Below are 17,371 nucleotides of genomic sequence, written 5' to 3'. Positions count from 1 at the left end.
TTAACAGTGCTGCTTTAATCTCATTGTGATCCGCTGAGGAAGAAATAACAGCGCACGTGTGGTGGCCCAGTTCAAAGTCTGTGTGTCGATTAGAGTTTGTGCCACTCTTTTCTGGCTCCGTTTTAGCGGAAAGCAAAGCTACAGGATTTTAAATGGGAGAGAGTAACGACATGTTTTGCAGATAACCTCAGTTTTTGACCCTTGACTTGCAAAGACTGGCAGATACAAGGTTATTGCTATTTTATAGGCCCTCTCTTATCAAAATTTGTCAAGGTTTGAGTCAGACCCTGAGGATGCATTCATTGAAAAAAAATTCAAGGAAAAGATTTAACATAAATTTTGACTTTCAAAATACCGAATAACAGAATTTGCTCATTTCTTTTATCTGCAGGTTTGGGAACCAGACAAGAAACTTCCGTCTCTACCATGACGGGAAACACTTTGTTGGGGAAAAAAGGTTTGAGTCAATCCATGACCTCGTCACAGATGGCCTCATCACACTCTATATCGAGACAAAGGTGCGTTTTTGCATTGATCTGTCCTTCCTCCTGCTTCCCTTATTTATAGCAGTCCTGTTCAGCAGAGACATAAAAGCCTGTGATGCCTTAGTATGAATTATGGATGGGTATTTGTCAGAATGGCAACATTTCTCAAAAAAGTTTTACTGTCTTTGACAGGTGTAAATCCGTCAGTTTGACACATATTTATTCACTTTCATGATCATGTGAACACTTAAATTCCTTAAAAAGTCACAAAGACAGAAGGAAAATTGAAATGCCTTGATGCATGCTCAGTCATCCTGGTAAAGAAATCCTGGAAAGCTGACTCTGTTCATCTGGATGTATTGTGAGGGGGAAAAACATGTCAGTATTCATTCAACTGTCTTATTCAGTCTCAACTAAACAACCTTGACCAACCCAACCTTATAAATGATATATTTGCATAATGACCCAAATTAGCAACTAGTAAACACTGACTAACAATGGGCCGTCAGGTCAGTTTTATGATCATTGATACATTGATATGCAGATTGTAATGACGATCACATTGAAAATTAATCAAACAACCCCTAGCTAAGCAGATGGCACAGTCCAGAAGAGCTGTCTCATTAGGCCACGAGTCTGCAGTCTGTTTCCAACTAGAGACCAGTGGCCAGTCGTTCAGTGATGAAGTTGTGCACATCCTGGACAGGGAGAAACGTTAGTTTGAGTGGGGAGTCAAGGAGGCCGTTTCCGTGAAAAGGGAAACACCATCTCTGAATCAAGGAGGGGGCCTATAAGTATATCTTTCATCATTTTAAAATGCTGTGATTGCAGCCATTCCCCAACTCTCTGTGAATGGTACTCATGGTCATTGATCAGTGATCATGAGAATTTGCATATCAACGATCATGAAACTGATCTGACGACCCATTGTTAGTTAGTAGTGCTAGTTTCAGTCATTGCGCAAATGTACTTTTTATAGGGTTGAGGAAGGAATCACTTAGATGATTGACAAAATGTTTCTCCCACTGAAAATTCTACGTCCAGATGAACAGAATTCAAATCTCTTTCAGAAGACAGAAGTCCCATTATGTATTATTTGCTTATTTCAACTACAAAAAAAGTGTCTCGGGACATAAAACATGGATAATGAAGAACATTATTAGTTATAGTTGTGGGCCAGCTAAAGAAAAATTAACAGTAAAAATGTAAGGTTTTAGGGGACACAGAAACGCTGAACTTCCCATAGACTACCTAAACATAAGTTGGAAGAAGTCTATAAATCTAAAAACGGGGCCAAATCTATAGGTAAGAGGCAAGATTTTATTCCCTGGAAGCCAAAAAAATTGTCTGCTGCCTCCAGAGATACAAAGACAAGGCAACAGTTTCCCAGGATGAATTTACAGGGATTTAATTCTCTTCTCAGGCAGCAGAGTACATCGCTAAGATGACCATAAACCCTATCTATGAGCATGTGGGATACACCACTCTGAACCAGGAGCCCACCCTGAAAAAACACCTCCCTCACAGCCAGGAGGAACCTGACGGACCGACTCCAGCCAAAGATGACCATAACACAGAGGAAAGGGTGAGGACAATCAGTGATCTAGATATCGTATATCCTATCAGCATGATGTCATTTATCTGCTGTAAGATGCACCAAGTTTGACTTCATAATTATTGTTCAGACTTGTCCAAAACCTTTGAATAGATCATTCAGAGGATCTATACTTTAGCGCTTTAGAGGGTGAATAATAAGAATGATAAACCTTAATCTGTAATCACAATGAAAGTCAATATTTTCCAGGCTTATCACTTCCTACAAGTAATGTCGAAATGTGGGTTTTTAAGAAGGATCTTGTGTAGACACTCTGGAAGATGCTTCTTAAAAACATGTGTTCTTGGCAACTGACCTGAAGGCCTTGGCGGGGGGATTGAATAAGAAATGTTGGCTGAAGTTTACAGTCACTGAGATGAGTCCTAGTTTTTTCATTTTAATCAGAGGAGTGGCAAAGGATGAGGACATTGGAGTCTACACTGTGAAGTCCAGACATGTGGGATAATTAAAAATGGAAAAAAAAGAAATTTATATATTTTGGTTATTTGCTGGTTTAGTAGCATAATGTATACATTACTGTATGGACCCTATCTCCTTGTTAACGGGTCGTCCAATCTGAACTAAACTTTTCACAAGCATGGTCATACATGCAGTGATTATCATTTATTCACCAAAATTTGTATTTGTGACAGAATTTCGTTTCACTCACCTCTAAATACTGAATTAAGACTTTTGAAAAGTATCACAGACTTTGGTTTCAGATAACACGACTTAATTAATTACTGTTAATTACACTAAAGCGCTGCATTAATGTAAATCTGTTACTTTAGGCTGGTCCAAGCAATGCAACAATCCTCTAGTACATGGATGCCAAACATAGGACACAGTGGCCAAATTCGGCCCTGCAAAAGACTTCAATCCGACCTGCCTGACAGCTTTGGAAAATGTGAAGGAAGGCATAAATTTTGGGTGTGTAAATGTATTTTAATAAGTTGTACAGGTTTTTCCTGTTCATAAAGACCTTTTCAGATGTCTGTATGAATCCCATCACCTCTTTATCAGGTTCGGCCAATGTGCAGTGTTACGTTCTCCATTTGTGTCCGTTTCAAGTTGCATGTTCAGCGTACGTCACCTGAACGCAACATAATGGTCGCCAAAATTTGTATCTGCAACAGAATTTTGTTCAAGACTTTGAAAAAGTGCAGCAGACCATTGATAGGGCGTGTTTTTCCTAGCTATTTAACCATTTTTGGTAACAGTGTATACAACGTGGTAATAAAAAGTTCTACATTTCTGTTTCAGTTTAACAAGTGATAGTTCAGTTCATACTGGATTTATACTGTGAGCAGTATGAGGTATTATGTAATTTCTTAAAGTCTCTGAACCTTACCTGTGTTACTAGAGGTTATAACATTCATAATGCCTAATGTGAGCGTATATACCACCAAAAAGTATAAATGATAAACACATATATCTAAAAAGATTAGGTCTTTAAATGTTAAGAGACCATGTAGAGAATTCAAATGAGCAGAGGAAAGTTGGTGTAAATGCAGCAGCAGGATAGAAGGATGAGAGTTGAGGAACATGGAGAAAGAAGGTGAAGAAAAAGAAGAAGGAGGCGGAGGATGGATGGATGCAGAGGAGAGATGGCCTCCAGCCAAGGGCTCTGCAGTAAAATTACATAACAGCAGTTTGCCTGCAGAAACCTGCTATGTCCCAAAAGCTACAAAGTATACAGGAATCAAGTTTGTTGTCGGCTCATTAATTTTCATTCAGATGTGAATTAATTAGAGTGTTAAAGCAGGGACTGAGGGAAAACTTTTTTCCTGTAGGTGGAGGCTTTTTCTTTTTCTTTTTTTTTTCTTTTTTTTTTAAATAGGAAGATGCGAGGTTTCTTGGATGCTAATGACTGAGCAACTTCTAATGCAAATTTCAGTTCTGCGACTGTGAGTTTGTGCTGATGAGTGCATGCAGCTGCATGCAGGCTTATACTACAAAACCCCCAAGACCCCTGCATACACACACAAACACATACACACAATAATATAATCCAGTTCCCACACACACACACACACACACACAAACACCCACAGTGCAGTATGTTTATCTGCTAAACCACTGCTCAGCCTCATAAGGCCTTATGTGACCTGCAGTGCATGACCACCTGCACTGCACCTCATACATCACTGTGTGTGTGTGTGTGTGTGTGTGTGTGTGTGTGTGTGTGTGTGTGTGTGTGTGTGTGAATGATGGGGGTGGTCCTGTGTACGTGTGTGCCTTCATAATTGGGTGGATTTGCAGACAAAGCAGTACGCCAGTGACATTGAGACCAGAGGCAGCTCGCTGTGGGGACAACAACCACTAGATGGAAATTCGTATTTTTTTTCATGCAGCTAATCACCTTTAGTTACGGGGGTTAAACTCTGTTTTACTGTGCCTTTGAGGGCGATTCAGACGTGCGTTTTTAAACATTAATTGTTAAACCCTTGTTATCAGATTGAAATCACTGGACGGTGAGGTGAAATGTGGCGGAAAAATAAGATTGCACTTTTTGGTCTACCTGAGAAAATGATAGAAAAACTCAGTAATATCCGGTGATTTTTAGCTCTGCAGATTTTATCTACAGCTGTTATGCTTCTTCCTTTTCTGTCTTTTTTTTTTTTTTTTTTTTTTAGCCCTTTTTGCATCTGACTGTGATCAAGGTGCTCTTTTGTGAGCCAACCTGCACCCCGCTGCATTCAGCACAGTGACAACAGTCATTAAATATCCATGATCAGTCATACATATTCACTGTGTTGTGTGTATAAGCTGAGAATTAATGAAGTTGGATGTGTGGCAGCTTGTTTTAATTGGATTTTTGATGAAAAAATCTGCACGTTTCTTTGGTTATATCTATCTGTGGGACCACAGAAAACACACAGCTTGTAAATCTTACATATTCTTTGCCCAAAAACAAGTCAAAAAAGAGAAAACATCCCCCTTCCCAGAGGCAGTAATTAACAAGGGACGTCTTCTAAAGTGCACTTAAGTCCAGACTAAACTGCTCTTATATAATGTTCCTTATGTGGCATGAGACAATGGATGCAACCCAAGAGCAACACGAGGACACAAGGTTTGTGTTTATCTGTTACCGCCGGGTGTATAAGGCAGATACAGCAGCTCCTAGTTGTCATAAATACTGGAAGCTTTTAGTGGAAAAGCGTCCAGCTGCTGCAGGTGGAATGACAAAGGAAAACGGGGGGGGAAACAAAGAGGAAGAAAAAAATGTGAAGGAATGAATGAAACAACATATTGTTTCTCAGCTCATTCTCCCTCCTTTTCGCCGTCTCTCCTGGGACAATCGAGGTGGCAGAATTGGTGACGAACAACAAGAAAATGCAGCATCCTGATTGGCTCGTTCCCCTCTCATTGTGACCTGTTAAATTCATCCATTGCTGCACCGTAGCTCAGCTTACTCCCCCCACCTTCCTCCTCCTCTTCTGGCTCTCTCCGCCTCCCTCCCTCCCAAGCGCTGTTTCTGCCTGGTGTAGAGGATGGGGAAAGCGGATTAACACACACACACACATATATATACAGAGCCATGTGGGTTGACGCGTTCACCTACACGGGAGCGAGACACAGGAATTCTGTCGCATCAGGATTTCACAAACACCTTCCAAGGAGTGGAGATTTGTTGAGTTTTATTCACTGAAGTTTTCAGGACAGATTTCTTGTTGCCTGCCTGGCTTTTTCTGTTTGTTTGTTTTCTGTTTGTTTTTTGTTTTTTAATGAACTGGAATTGCACCATTTAACCCCATCAGTATGCAGCGCTAATCTGATTGGTTGATCTTTGTGGTTCTAAGACAGCAGGATTGGTCCCATGCTGGCTCCTCGGTTTGGGTTGTTGTTGTCAGATGCTGTGAGAGCTGTGAGATGATTTGAGGATAGTTGTTTTGCTATTTTTTTTTTTTTTACTGTATTAATTATTCTGGGATTTTTTTTTTTCTTATGTTATTTATTTATTTTATTTTAAAGCAGCCTTTAAGAATAATTACATTTTTCAGCAAGCTGTTTGGTTTATTGTTTTAATCAGTGGGAAAACTTTGTTTTCTTTTATATTATTTTTTCTTTTTCTCTGTTGATCCCACAATGCCGAGCCAAGAGTCGTATGTTGTTAGAAGGGGTAAAAAGAAGTCACGCAGGCGAGGCGAGAAGGAAATAAGTCAGAAGGGCTCTTTGTTTACTGCCGCGCTCGCCTTGAATGCCAGTGCTGGTTCAATTCCCTCCTTGCCACTCTCCGCGGGCTCCTCGGACCCCGGTGCTGCAGCCAACCGGGCAACAGCCCCCTCCAAACCCACCTCCCCTGCTTCCACTTTCTGGCATCCAATCCGATCTTTTGCCCTTTCACAGCTCACATCACTGGTGCGGCGGGCCACCCTGAGGGAGAGCGACTTGGCGCCCAAGTATGAGAAGGTCCACAACTTCAAGGTGAGACACTCATTTGCTCCCCCAATCCTATTTATGTGTGTGAGTGTGCTGCCAGGATCGCTGATTCAGCTCGTGGGGACTTATTCAAATTCACCATAGAAGGCTTAGAGTGTTAAGAAACACACAAACGCACACACTCTTCATGTTTTCAGCCTTTGTTTACTTTTAGATTCCTGTATAATGATTTTGTGTATTATTAGTGAGAGGCGCAACAGAGCCACAGTGTCCCGAGCTCAAGAGAAATGTGGACAGACACACACACAGACACAAAGATTACTGCGATGTGATGGAGGTTATTAGCATTTCATTATTCAGAGCCAATTTGTGCAATAAATGAGCAGATTAAAACTCTGCTCTCACTATAAATTGTCTCTGAGCACCCTTTCAGCACTCCTATTGTGTCTCCATCAGTCTTTTGTCAGTCTCTAATAAAGGTTACTGCTGGTATTCAGGTATTACTTGACCCAGTCTGGATCATATGAATAATTTCCCCACCCTTTTCTCTCAAATATACAATTATTGGCTATTTTGACTGATGTGTTTCACTCTTTTTTTTCTCTGACCCAATCTGCTGCTGTTTAATAATTATTGTGGCAAATATAACGTTTAAACACATCGAGTTTGTCTTTTTTTATGCCTATTTAACCAGGTTCATACATTCAGGGGTCCCCACTGGTGTGAGTACTGTGCCAACTTCATGTGGGGTCTCATCGCTCAGGGAGTGAAATGTGCAGGTAAGTCACAAACAAAAAAACGCATTCCTTCTCGACATAAAGTAATTTTCGTCTTCCAATCATGATTCAGTTTCCACTTCTTTCACTCGTACTTTCTGTCTTAAAGCATGACTTGAAAGTAGGAGAGCAGGCTAAAGTTAATCACTTTCACTGTTGTTGACTCATCTGCGCCGTTTCATGGATTTTAAAATGTTAAAAGACTGGCTTGGGTGCCAAAGAACAAACTGTCAGTGTGATCACTACTGCATGTGTGGGTGATTGAACTGGGCTTCTGCAACGCCTACATTTAAAAGCAACTTTCATCATGCAGTCTAGCAATGACTCTTAAGGATCATCACAAGTAAAATAAAAAATAAAAAAACAGAGATGTCTAAAAATGGACATAAAGTGACGTAAAACAAAATTCTGGGTTTCTTTGTCAGATTGTGGGTTGAACGTCCATAAGCAGTGCTCCAAAGTCGTACCCAACGACTGCCAGCCAGACCTTCGGCACGTCAAGAAGGTGTACAGCTGTGACCTGACAACGCTGGTCAAAGCCCACAACACCAAGAGGCCCATGGTGGTTGACATGTGTATACAGGAAATTGAGGCCAGAGGTGAGAGAAAGAGAGCGCATATGTGTGACTCAGAGATTATATAACAGAAAAAGGCTTTTAAGTATTGTTTGCAGCAAGGTTAAGAGAAGTGGGGGGAGGAAAGGAGAACACCCACAAGGCTGGCGTTCATACGCAAGATGCGATTGCCTTTGTGTGTGTCAGCCCACCCACTCAATGCTAAAAAGATGTACGCAGGCAGCTTCATCTGTGAATGTAGGTGTGCGTGTGTGGAGAGTGACAGTTTTCCCCTCTAGAGAGCTGCCGCAGACAGCATTTTATTGATGACTTGAGTGAAACTAATACGTGAAATCAATAAAGACTTGAAAAGATTGAACTTGACTGGAGCGAGAGAGACAGTTGAAGTCTTCACCCCACGCTTTATTTCTTCCTTCTGCCTTCACATATGTTGTGTTTGTGTGTGTTTAATAATCATTTTTGCATCCATTTCAGTTGTATTTGCTAATAGCAGGAAAGAAACATAAATTTGATCATTTCTTTAAGTCATAAATAGAAAGCATTCTCATCTGAGAGGCTGTACACTGAATTTTTTTTAGTTGGTTATGTAGAATTTAAGCTTATCGTAGTCATCAAATTAATATTGGTATGATTTAAACCTTCCAGGTCTTCAGTCAGAAGGTTTATACAGAATATCAGGCTTCAGCGAGCTGATTGAAGACGTCAAACTGGCCTTTGATAGAGGTAAGTGTCGCTCCCCAATGTTCCATAAGCAGGTTCTTTTGCCAAATAAATTAAATGTCATGCGCACAATTGTTCCTCCACAGACGGAGAGAAAGCAGACATATCCTCAAATGCTTACGAGGACATCAACATCATCACCGGAGCCCTCAAACTGTACTTCAGAGAGCTGCCCATACCCCTCATCACGTATGATGCCTACCCACGCTTCATAGAAGCTGCAAGTAGGTCTTAACATTCAGGCTTTTAACCACAATTTACCTTAAAACTCAAAGATGACTTGTTCAGGGTTATAGGGAAATAAGCAACAAAAGGAGTCCTAGACAACCCTCTCTTTTGTAGGTCACCAAGAGGCAACTCTCAGTCTGGATCCTCTTTAAATTTTAATTGAATACCCCTGGTTAACATCAGTTAAAATTGCATGGTTACATTTTTAACCGATGTTAGCCAAATGAAGGCGGTTTAGACACGCCAGTATTCACTCTCATGAGACTTCTAAGCTTCCTGTTGGAGAAATTTAGGTTTCTGAAATAACTGTAAAAATTTAAATAGATTCAATAAAACCTTAGTTAGAACTCCTGAAAACAGACTGTTAAATAGAAGATGGACGTAGCCACCATTGGTTGTTAAAGTTTATGGAACTATGCCATCTTGGTTTTTGGGGAGGTGATAATGTGGTATGGTTGGTTTGCTTATACTTTACCCAAAGAGTATCTATTACCCTCCTTAACAGAAGTCTATGTCTGTTCGGGCTGTTTCTTGAACAGAAATTACTTTAAAGGTACCTAAATTAAACCACGCTTGTATGATGCTGGCTAAAAATACTTTCATCACAGACCTGATATTTATTATTTAATATTTTTATTTTAAAGGCCAAAATCTCTACATAGTGGGCCCCAAAATTAGAACAAAATTGTAAATTACACATACTCAAAGTCATAGCTTGCTTTATTTTTTATTTTAGATCAAATGTGGTAAATTACCATAGAATTTCATTAAAATAATACTTAAAACTTGTGACAAAGGTCATAAACTCATTTGGAAAATATTGTTAAATCAAATGAGACTTGAGGTCTTTTGTTTTTTATTTTTTTTATTTTTGAAAGACTTCTTTTCAAAATATTGACCTGGAGGCTAAACCTATCATTTGTATAGTGCACTATCTCAATATTTTCGTGTGTGTGTGTGTTGTAGAAATAACAGACCCAGAGAAACGACTGGAGGCCCTCCATGAGGCCTTGAAGCTGCTGCCACCAGCTCACTGCGAGACGCTGCGATACCTCATGGGTCACCTCAAGAGGTCAGACACACACACAAGCAGTTGTTTTACTTTGTTACATACTTATTTCTTTGGTATCTCCATTATTATTTGACTGTTGTTTTTACATATTATATAAATTGGTCAATTTCTTCATTCAGAGTGACACAATACGAGAAGGAGAATCTCATGACTAGCGAGAATTTAGGCATCGTCTTCGGCCCAACGCTTATGAGGGCGCCCGAGCTCGACGCCATGACAGCACTCAACGATATCCGATATCAGAGACTTGTGGTGGAAAGTCTCATTACCAATGAAGATGTGTTGTTCTGAGGTGCAAGAGGAGATAAAAAGAGAGACTGGGGATGACACGTGAATGCTTTTAAAGATAAAAAGGTGGCTTCTAATGAGAAAATGAAGGAGAAACATGCAAGATACTTGTGTCTCGCTAGAGAGGATTAAAAAATATACTACCTGCTTTTGTGATGGTTGGATAAATCGAGAATGAAGGAAATGTCTGTCTTCATGAAAGCAATTTAACAAAATCTATCTTGAGACACAGCAGCTTTGAGTGAAGAAGTGGATGGAAGGACCCAGCATTTCCCTAAATTTTAATGAAAATAGGAGCAAAACATCAAGTCAACGAGCTCTACTTTGTCTCTATGAGTTGGTATTACAAACACCCTGTATCAGCGAGAGAATTAACAATGTGTGGTAGAAACACTGCACCATCTATCTTTACGTTCTTGTCATTTCTTCCTACAAGGATGCCTTGACATTTTGGATTGTGGAAAAACATGACTGTATTGAAAATGTTAGCTTGGTTAGTGTTTATCATTGAAAGTCCTGGTAAGTTTTCTTGTTTTCTTAGTGTCAGTGTGTCCCATTTGATCCTCTTGAAGAGAAGAAGCAGCAGCACTGGCTTCCTAACAGTAGACAGCCGGATGAATGAATGAATGACTGGAAAAAGTGTATTGCTCACGTTTGGCGCATACTCATTCCTCCAAATGGAACTAAAGTGATTTGGACCTATGGCCTTTCTTTTTTCCTTCCTCTTCTTTTGCTCTGCTTTTGCTTCACAGCTCTCCATTTTGCCCCGTCGCTGAATTATAACCACACAGCAACCTCCAACCGCCTTCTTTTTCTACTTTTTTTTTCTTTTTTTGTGGTGTGATGATGTGTAATTGCGCCCGGCGATGAAGCGGGCGGAGCTGCAAATTAACAATCCTTCATTCTCTCACTTCTCCACTTTCCGCGCGTTAAAAACCTGACAGGAAATGACACTTAAAATTCAGCGAGAGTCTATTTAAAGGAAGCGTTTTTCCAGTTCCTGAAAGAGCATCTTTCCAAGTGAAAATTTTGTTTCTGACACAACTTATAAACGCAAATACGTGAGGCCAGTACTGTTTTTGCTTTGGTTTGTCATTTGTATAAAGCGGTGCTGTAATTAAGCAGTGTTTTGTTATGAAGGAGATTTTTGCGATGAAAATACTAATTTAAATTCATCATCACTCGCCCGACTGCAATTCAACAAAATGAAGCACACTAATAATTTCAAGGCCCATCTCTGTTATTGGCCTGAGTGGGATAATTGGGCAAGTTTTAATATCAAATCGAATCCCAATTGCTTTGCATCAGTGCTTTGCCTCTCCTTCTGTAAACATGTTTGGAAGTCATGTATCTGTCACTTGTGTTGATGCCACTTAATCTAACTGTGAAACTGGAGGAAGTGATGATAATTTCAAGCCCAAAGGTCAGTCTGTATTTCATATCTTAACGTCTGCCTTCTGCAGTGAAGATGAGATTTTTCCCTGACTAGAGCAGGTGACAGATTACAGAGGTTTTTGAGTTTGCTGTAATGTTTTGATGCCATAAAAGCAGTGTCCATGATAGAAATCATCTGTCCATGCTTTTTTATTTGTTGTTAAACTAGTGCCATTTGAAAGGGTGGAGGTGTAAAATGAAGGCTTTCTGCATGTACCCCCACCTGCTACAACTCACCTTTACTCATTCCTCCCCCCATTTTTGTCGGGGGGTTCACTGAGTAGTGAAGACCCACCCGGCTTGAAGACCTTTTTGGCTTTTTTTTGGTTTGGTTTCTTTTTTTGTAAAGCAAGGACAGTTACTGGGTGTAAATCAAATTGATGTAACATAAAAATAACATCAGCATTTTTCTAATGGATTATGTTTTCATGTTATCTGTTTTCTTTATTTACATTGTCTAACCATAGACTAACTCTTATCAGACTAACCTGATGAAAACTTGTGACCCTTCAGTGATCTGTGACGGCTGCTTTTTTAGCATCATGATTAAAATGTGTTGGGGTTTTTTGGTTTTGTTTTGTTTTGTTTTTTTATTGTCATTGCTGTAAAGTATTTTCTATATGGTTTATGCATGGTGAAGTTAAATTATTAAATATGACTTTAAGTTGGTCGTCTGAATTTTGTGTTTTAATCCATTTGAGTATGGATGTGTCCAAGAAGACCTGCTGAAGTTCAAACTGAGCACCAGAATGGGGAAGAAAGGTGATTTAAGGCCAAGTTGGTCTGAGTGTTTCACAAACTGCTCATCTACTGTGATCTTCCCACACAACCGGTGGTTTGAAAAAGAGAAAATATCCAGGGATTAGCAGTTCTCTGGGTGATGACAGATGATAGCGGTCATAGGGGAACAGCTAGACTGTTTTGAGCTGATAGAAAGAAAATAGTCAAGTATTCATTTGATTTAATGGGGACATTGCAGTTTAACATGGTAATGATACAGAGCATGAAACTGCTGCACAGAGATTTTATAGCTTTTTCTTTTTCAATCCTTATCCATAGTTGGGCTAATAAACTACTAATTGTAGTATAATTAATTAAATCAAGTGCAGCTCTGACTTACTTTTAACAAACCTTTGACAACAACGGTTGTAATAATGTAATAATTATTATACCACATTCTGTAACAATGCTGTTGAATTAATGTAACAAATCCCTTTATACAGAATTTCTGATGACTTTTTGAATTTCCCTGGAACGTAACCAGTTTGCTGTATCTGTGTTATGAGCAGTGACAAGAAACAAAACCTCCCTCTTAAGTTCAATATTTCTTTTAGTATAATTTTAATTTTCAAAAACCAATAAATGTGTTTAACATTTTTTAACACTGAGACAATATTGTATACTGTGGCTAAACAAAATTTTTAAGACTTCCAAAATATCAAACTATTTTAAAGCATTGTATTTAAAATATTTTGCTCCATAATTTTCTAAATTAAATAATACATGGTGGTTTTAGACATCAGTGTTTTAAAAATAAATGAATCAATAAAAAATAAATAGTAAAAAAGTGAAGTAACTAAGTCTGTAAGATAAAATAATGGACTTTGATACGGTAGTTACTTCTGTTTTTAAGCGCTATGCAGCAAAACTTCATGTTCGGGCACGCCTTGTACTTTTTCACACCACGTGCTCATGACTTGGCTCGAGCGTCCTCCATTTGCTGCTCGAACTGGTCGTGATGCGGGCTTTTACTCGGACACACCATAGCAAGACTACCACTATATAACCACATGAATTTAGGTCGCCTCGAGAAGCATACAAACGAGTTATTTTCTATTTATATTGTTAAAGCAAACCTCAGTGGAAATAGAGTCTGGAGAGGAGTTTGCTAGCGGGTGACTGCACGGATTTCGGCCATGTGCGTCGAGGAAAAAAAGCGCAGACGATGTTAACTATATGATACAAGGTGAGGCACCGTAGGGCTAGAATGAGGACGCTTGTATTGTTTTTTGTGAATTTCCTCTGTTAAGTTTAAAATAACGTGTTTTTGTGCAGATATTGTTAGCTTGAGGTGGCGACTAGCGAACAACTAGCCACTAATACTAGCCTACCTACTACTCATTAGCATCAGCATGACGCCTAAACTACAGTTACTTGGTTATTAACACAAGTGCAAATTTGCTTCTTTTTAAGCTGCTGAATATGACTGTTTTAATAAACATATGTGAAAGAGTTTTGTTTGTTGTGCTAGCTGTCAGCAGGTTTAACATTTTTTAAGTTTGCTGCGTTTTGGGTAATGAGTGGAAGGTAAAGTGCACTCACAGTGTACTTCACCCCTTTGGAAAACAATTGATCTTCACGAAATTCCAGTATCCAATTTTACCTATTTATAACAGTGCCATAGTAGCTTTAGCTCCGCTGTGTGTAAAAAGCCTTCCTGTTGACTGTAGTGGCAAGCCTCGTTGGCGCAGTAGGCAGCGCGTCAGTCTCATAATCTGAAGGTCGTGAGTTCGAGCCTCACACGGGGCAGAATATTTTGTATCCATATGAACAGAATCGACTTTATGGCACTTTGAGTACATTTTAGAGATGTGTTTTAGAGATAGTTATACATGAATTTCACAGCTACTGCGTCATGTAGTTTAAAATTTTTAGTTTGCTTGGACTGGATATCAATTTTAGTTATAGCCTTTCTTTCCTGTAAAACTATGCTAAAGCCTATTCTCACTAAGAAGAAGTGTGAATTTTGAAAAAGTAGGGGTTGGGATTGGAGCTCCAAGCCCGGCTAGCTCAGTCGGTAGAGCATGAGACTCTTAATCTCAGGGTCGTGGGTTCGAGCCCCACGTTGGGCGTTAGACTTTTCCTCATTTGCCCCGCTTCCTGTTTGTCTTCTTTTGTAATTTTGATGTCCAGTGCTTGGACCCTAGAAAGTTTACATGTCATTTTCAGTGGGAAACCACTGAAACACGGAAATCATGAGAGACATTGTTTATGTATGCATGTTAATTCAGTGATTAGATAAGGGTAGCTGTGAGCATTGGTGGTTCAGTGGTAGAATTCTCGCCTGCCACGCGGGAGGCCCGGGTTCGATTCCCGGCCAATGCAACAATCTTTTGAATTTTTTTAGTCGATAAATTAATTTCTATGTTTTTTGAGTACACAGAGACATTTGCTTTTATTTTTTTATGTTGCTTTTACTTTGGCTTAACTGTCAATATTACAGACCCTAATTGTACTTGTTTGAAGTCTGTTTGAAGTCCTGTGGTAGAATGGGACATGAGGGGTATGGTGGGTGGTGTTGGGGGATGGTCAGTGGGCGTGGAAGTGGGGGTGGGTGGCTCTTGCGTCAAATCACAACACCAATGATGTCAAAGCATCAATAAAAGAGACAAATAAAGTTATCAGCCCTACATTTTCAAATCCGTAACCTTTTCAACTTGCTGCCCGGTTTTAGATATCGACAAATTCTTGGTTCTAATATTCTCAGCATATTTTTATTTGTTCAGGGGTAATATGACTTTTGTTGGTCCATTGGTGTATTGCATCATAGGCCTCGTTGGCGCAGTAGGCAGCGCGTCAGTCTCATAATCTGAAGGTCGTGAGTTCGAGCCTCACACGGGGCAGTTTCTTTTGACACACACATTTCTTGTTTTTGCAAATGGTTATGCATATGCTTATTTTGTAGTATAATCAACTATTACTTCCAGCACCCCCATGTGTGGCAGGCTGTTAAGACAGCTCTGCTCATTTCTGAGCTTTTGCATTTAAGTCAACCTAGGATGAGTTGTTTTAATTTTCATATGGTCATTAGAGTGTCCACTCTAATGCAATGTGCTTGAAAAGCTTGGATATGACCGTGAAAAAGGTTTATGAACCCTTTATATAGTATGTTATTCTTTTTACTTTATTCAGTTCCATTGTTTTACTTAATTTTTGCTGCTTGAAACTTTGCACGGTCCTTTCAGCTGTCACCCAATAAATTTCTCACGTGTGGGGATAGTAAAGGTTTACCTTATTACAAAAAAAAAAAAAAAAAAAAAATTCTACACTCCCCGTCGGGGAATCGAACCCCGGTCTCCCGCGTGACAGGCGGGGATACTAACCACTATACTAACGAGGAGATATTTATGTCAACTCTTTACTGTAAGTAAGTAGTAAGACCAGTAATCGGAATAACAGTAGTAAAAGTGGGGGATATGTCATTTGTTTGTTTCGCAAGAGGGGCAGGTTTTAGGAGTGACAGCGGCAAGAGAGAGTAATGTGAGAGAATTTATGTATATGGCAACATTTATGTATTTCCCTGACCGGGAATCGAACCCGGGCCGCGGCATAGAGAGCGCCAAATCCTGACCACTAGACCATCAGGGAGGTGCGACAGCGGTGTCTTGATGAGTGACGCGTGGCTGTATCGGGCTACATTTTCCGTTGCGCCTCAAGAGGAGCGCTTGGGCAATGGCGCGAATTCGGTGGGAAAACTGGCACGTCCGTGAGCATTGGTGGTTCAGTGGTAGAATTCTCGCCTGCCACGCGGGGGCCCGCCGCGTATAGGTGTAACGGAGAAACAGCCAATCAAATCGCAGCTTTTAAGCCAGCGTAAAAAATGGATTTTTTTTGGCACTGAATCGTCTGAGCGCAGGTTCGAGTCCTGGTTGGGACAAAGGCTGTGTTACATTATCAAAAGATAAACACCATTTTTAATTTAGTTAATGTGGATAACATTTATTTTTCACTTTGCTTTTTCTTATTGTTTGATTATCATTCTATTTATATCATAGTGTTTTGCCTCAATGTCTCACACATTCATGCTGCTAACAGAAGGTATCTCAGGAAGCTGGAAGCAGGCATTCACACGGGAAAAGTTCATCTTTTGTCTTCTCCACTGTAAGAGGAAGCAAGGGAGTGTGAACTTTTCTCTGGTTGAAGACCAAAGGTGTGAAAACAGCTGTGTACTGCCTTTTGGTTCTGTAGAAGGTGTTTATACCCAAGGCTCTGTTGGGTTTATTTAATGGAAAACTTTCACAACAACTGTGTGAAAGTTTACATAACTCAGAATAAACTGTATCATCACAAACCAGATATACTCTTCAGTTATGGAGATATCCAACTTTTAATACAAAGATTAAAGTTTAAACTATAATTCAGATACATTCTGTTGGCACAGAAAATTAAGCTTATGCATAATTTCAATAAGGAAGATGTGTAATAAGTCATCTGTCTGCTTCCTGGTGGCTGCCAGTTTATATCTATTCATTTTCCAGCACAAACTCAGTACTGACATCATTACTTTATTCCAGTTATGCTCTTGCCTGCCTTCACCGAGCATGCCAGCCTCCACTCTGCATGCTTTAAATCTGTTGCTCTTCTGCTTCTGCCATTCTGCATTTCAGATCCTCAGCTATGCAGCCCGCCTCCTCTCCTTTCTCCTCCTCACCGTGGTCACTCAGAACCCTGTCCCAGCCTCCATCTTCATCACTACCAGCATTTTGACTCTGGGGTGTGGCTTGTGCAAAATCCTGTCACTGCTGAGATTTCTTCTGCTATAATGGGTCATTGGAGTTTAACTGCCTAACAGTTACATTTATTTCTGTATCTCAATAAATCCTGTTCGGTTTTTCCACATGATCTCTCCTTATTGAACTGCTTTTGTAGATAAGCTTCAAGCCAGAAAGCAACAATACCTAAACCAAAAATATTATCATCAGAAGTGAGAAAGTGTCTGGACTATCTCCAGCTGTGTTGCATGTATTAAAGATAACTTCAGACACTGTCTGGTTGTCATGTCTGAAACAGGCTGTACAGTCACACAGATAAAAGAC

At 39.8% G+C, this 17,371-nt stretch overlaps 1 protein-coding gene and 6 non-coding genes across 9 annotated transcripts in view; 5 read left to right on the top strand and 2 right to left on the bottom strand.

Moving 5' to 3' along the window:
* The window catches only part of LOC146491863 (N-chimaerin), a 30,977-nt gene extending 13,805 nt beyond the window's left edge, over positions 1-17,172 (top strand). For 2 of the 3 annotated variants that reach the window (XM_085150473.1, XM_085150475.1), the window contains exons 7-15: positions 392-518; positions 1,909-2,070; positions 6,430-6,507; positions 7,157-7,241; positions 7,664-7,837; positions 8,459-8,536; positions 8,620-8,757; positions 9,728-9,833; positions 9,953-12,963. In XM_085150473.1, the coding sequence (XP_085006599.1) occupies positions 392-518; positions 1,909-2,070; positions 6,430-6,507; positions 7,157-7,241; positions 7,664-7,837; positions 8,459-8,536; positions 8,620-8,757; positions 9,728-9,833; positions 9,953-10,124 (1,120 nt within the window). In that variant the 3' untranslated portion in view covers positions 10,125-12,963. Of the gene's footprint in view, positions 1-391; positions 519-1,908; positions 2,071-6,429; positions 6,508-7,156; positions 7,242-7,663; positions 7,838-8,458; positions 8,537-8,619; positions 8,758-9,727; positions 9,834-9,952; positions 13,522-16,942 lie in introns of those variants that run through there. The other variant, XR_014872266.1, reaches the window with a different exon arrangement.
* On the top strand, positions 14,012-14,084 carry trnam-cau (transfer RNA methionine (anticodon CAU)). Its single transcript has one exon. It is a non-coding gene; the product is annotated as a tRNA-Met (tRNA).
* On the top strand, positions 14,335-14,407 carry trnak-cuu (transfer RNA lysine (anticodon CUU)). Its single transcript has one exon. It is a non-coding gene; the product is annotated as a tRNA-Lys (tRNA).
* Positions 14,590-14,660, top strand: trnag-gcc (transfer RNA glycine (anticodon GCC)). The gene has a single exon. It is a non-coding gene; the product is annotated as a tRNA-Gly (tRNA).
* On the top strand, positions 15,106-15,178 carry trnam-cau (transfer RNA methionine (anticodon CAU)). The gene has a single exon. It is a non-coding gene; the product is annotated as a tRNA-Met (tRNA).
* On the bottom strand, positions 15,604-15,675 carry trnad-guc (transfer RNA aspartic acid (anticodon GUC)). Its single transcript has one exon. It is a non-coding gene; the product is annotated as a tRNA-Asp (tRNA).
* Positions 15,852-15,923, bottom strand: trnae-cuc (transfer RNA glutamic acid (anticodon CUC)). The gene has a single exon. It is a non-coding gene; the product is annotated as a tRNA-Glu (tRNA).
* Positions 17,173-17,371: the final 199 nt, after the last annotated feature.

The sequence above is a fragment of the Neolamprologus multifasciatus genome, chromosome 23, assembly GCF_963576455.1.
Source record: "Neolamprologus multifasciatus chromosome 23, fNeoMul1.2, whole genome shotgun sequence".
In the NCBI taxonomy this organism is placed as follows: domain Eukaryota; kingdom Metazoa; phylum Chordata; class Actinopteri; order Cichliformes; family Cichlidae; genus Neolamprologus; species Neolamprologus multifasciatus.
Note: the sequence above shows the minus strand (reverse complement) of the source record. Positions and strands in the feature narration are given on the sequence as shown.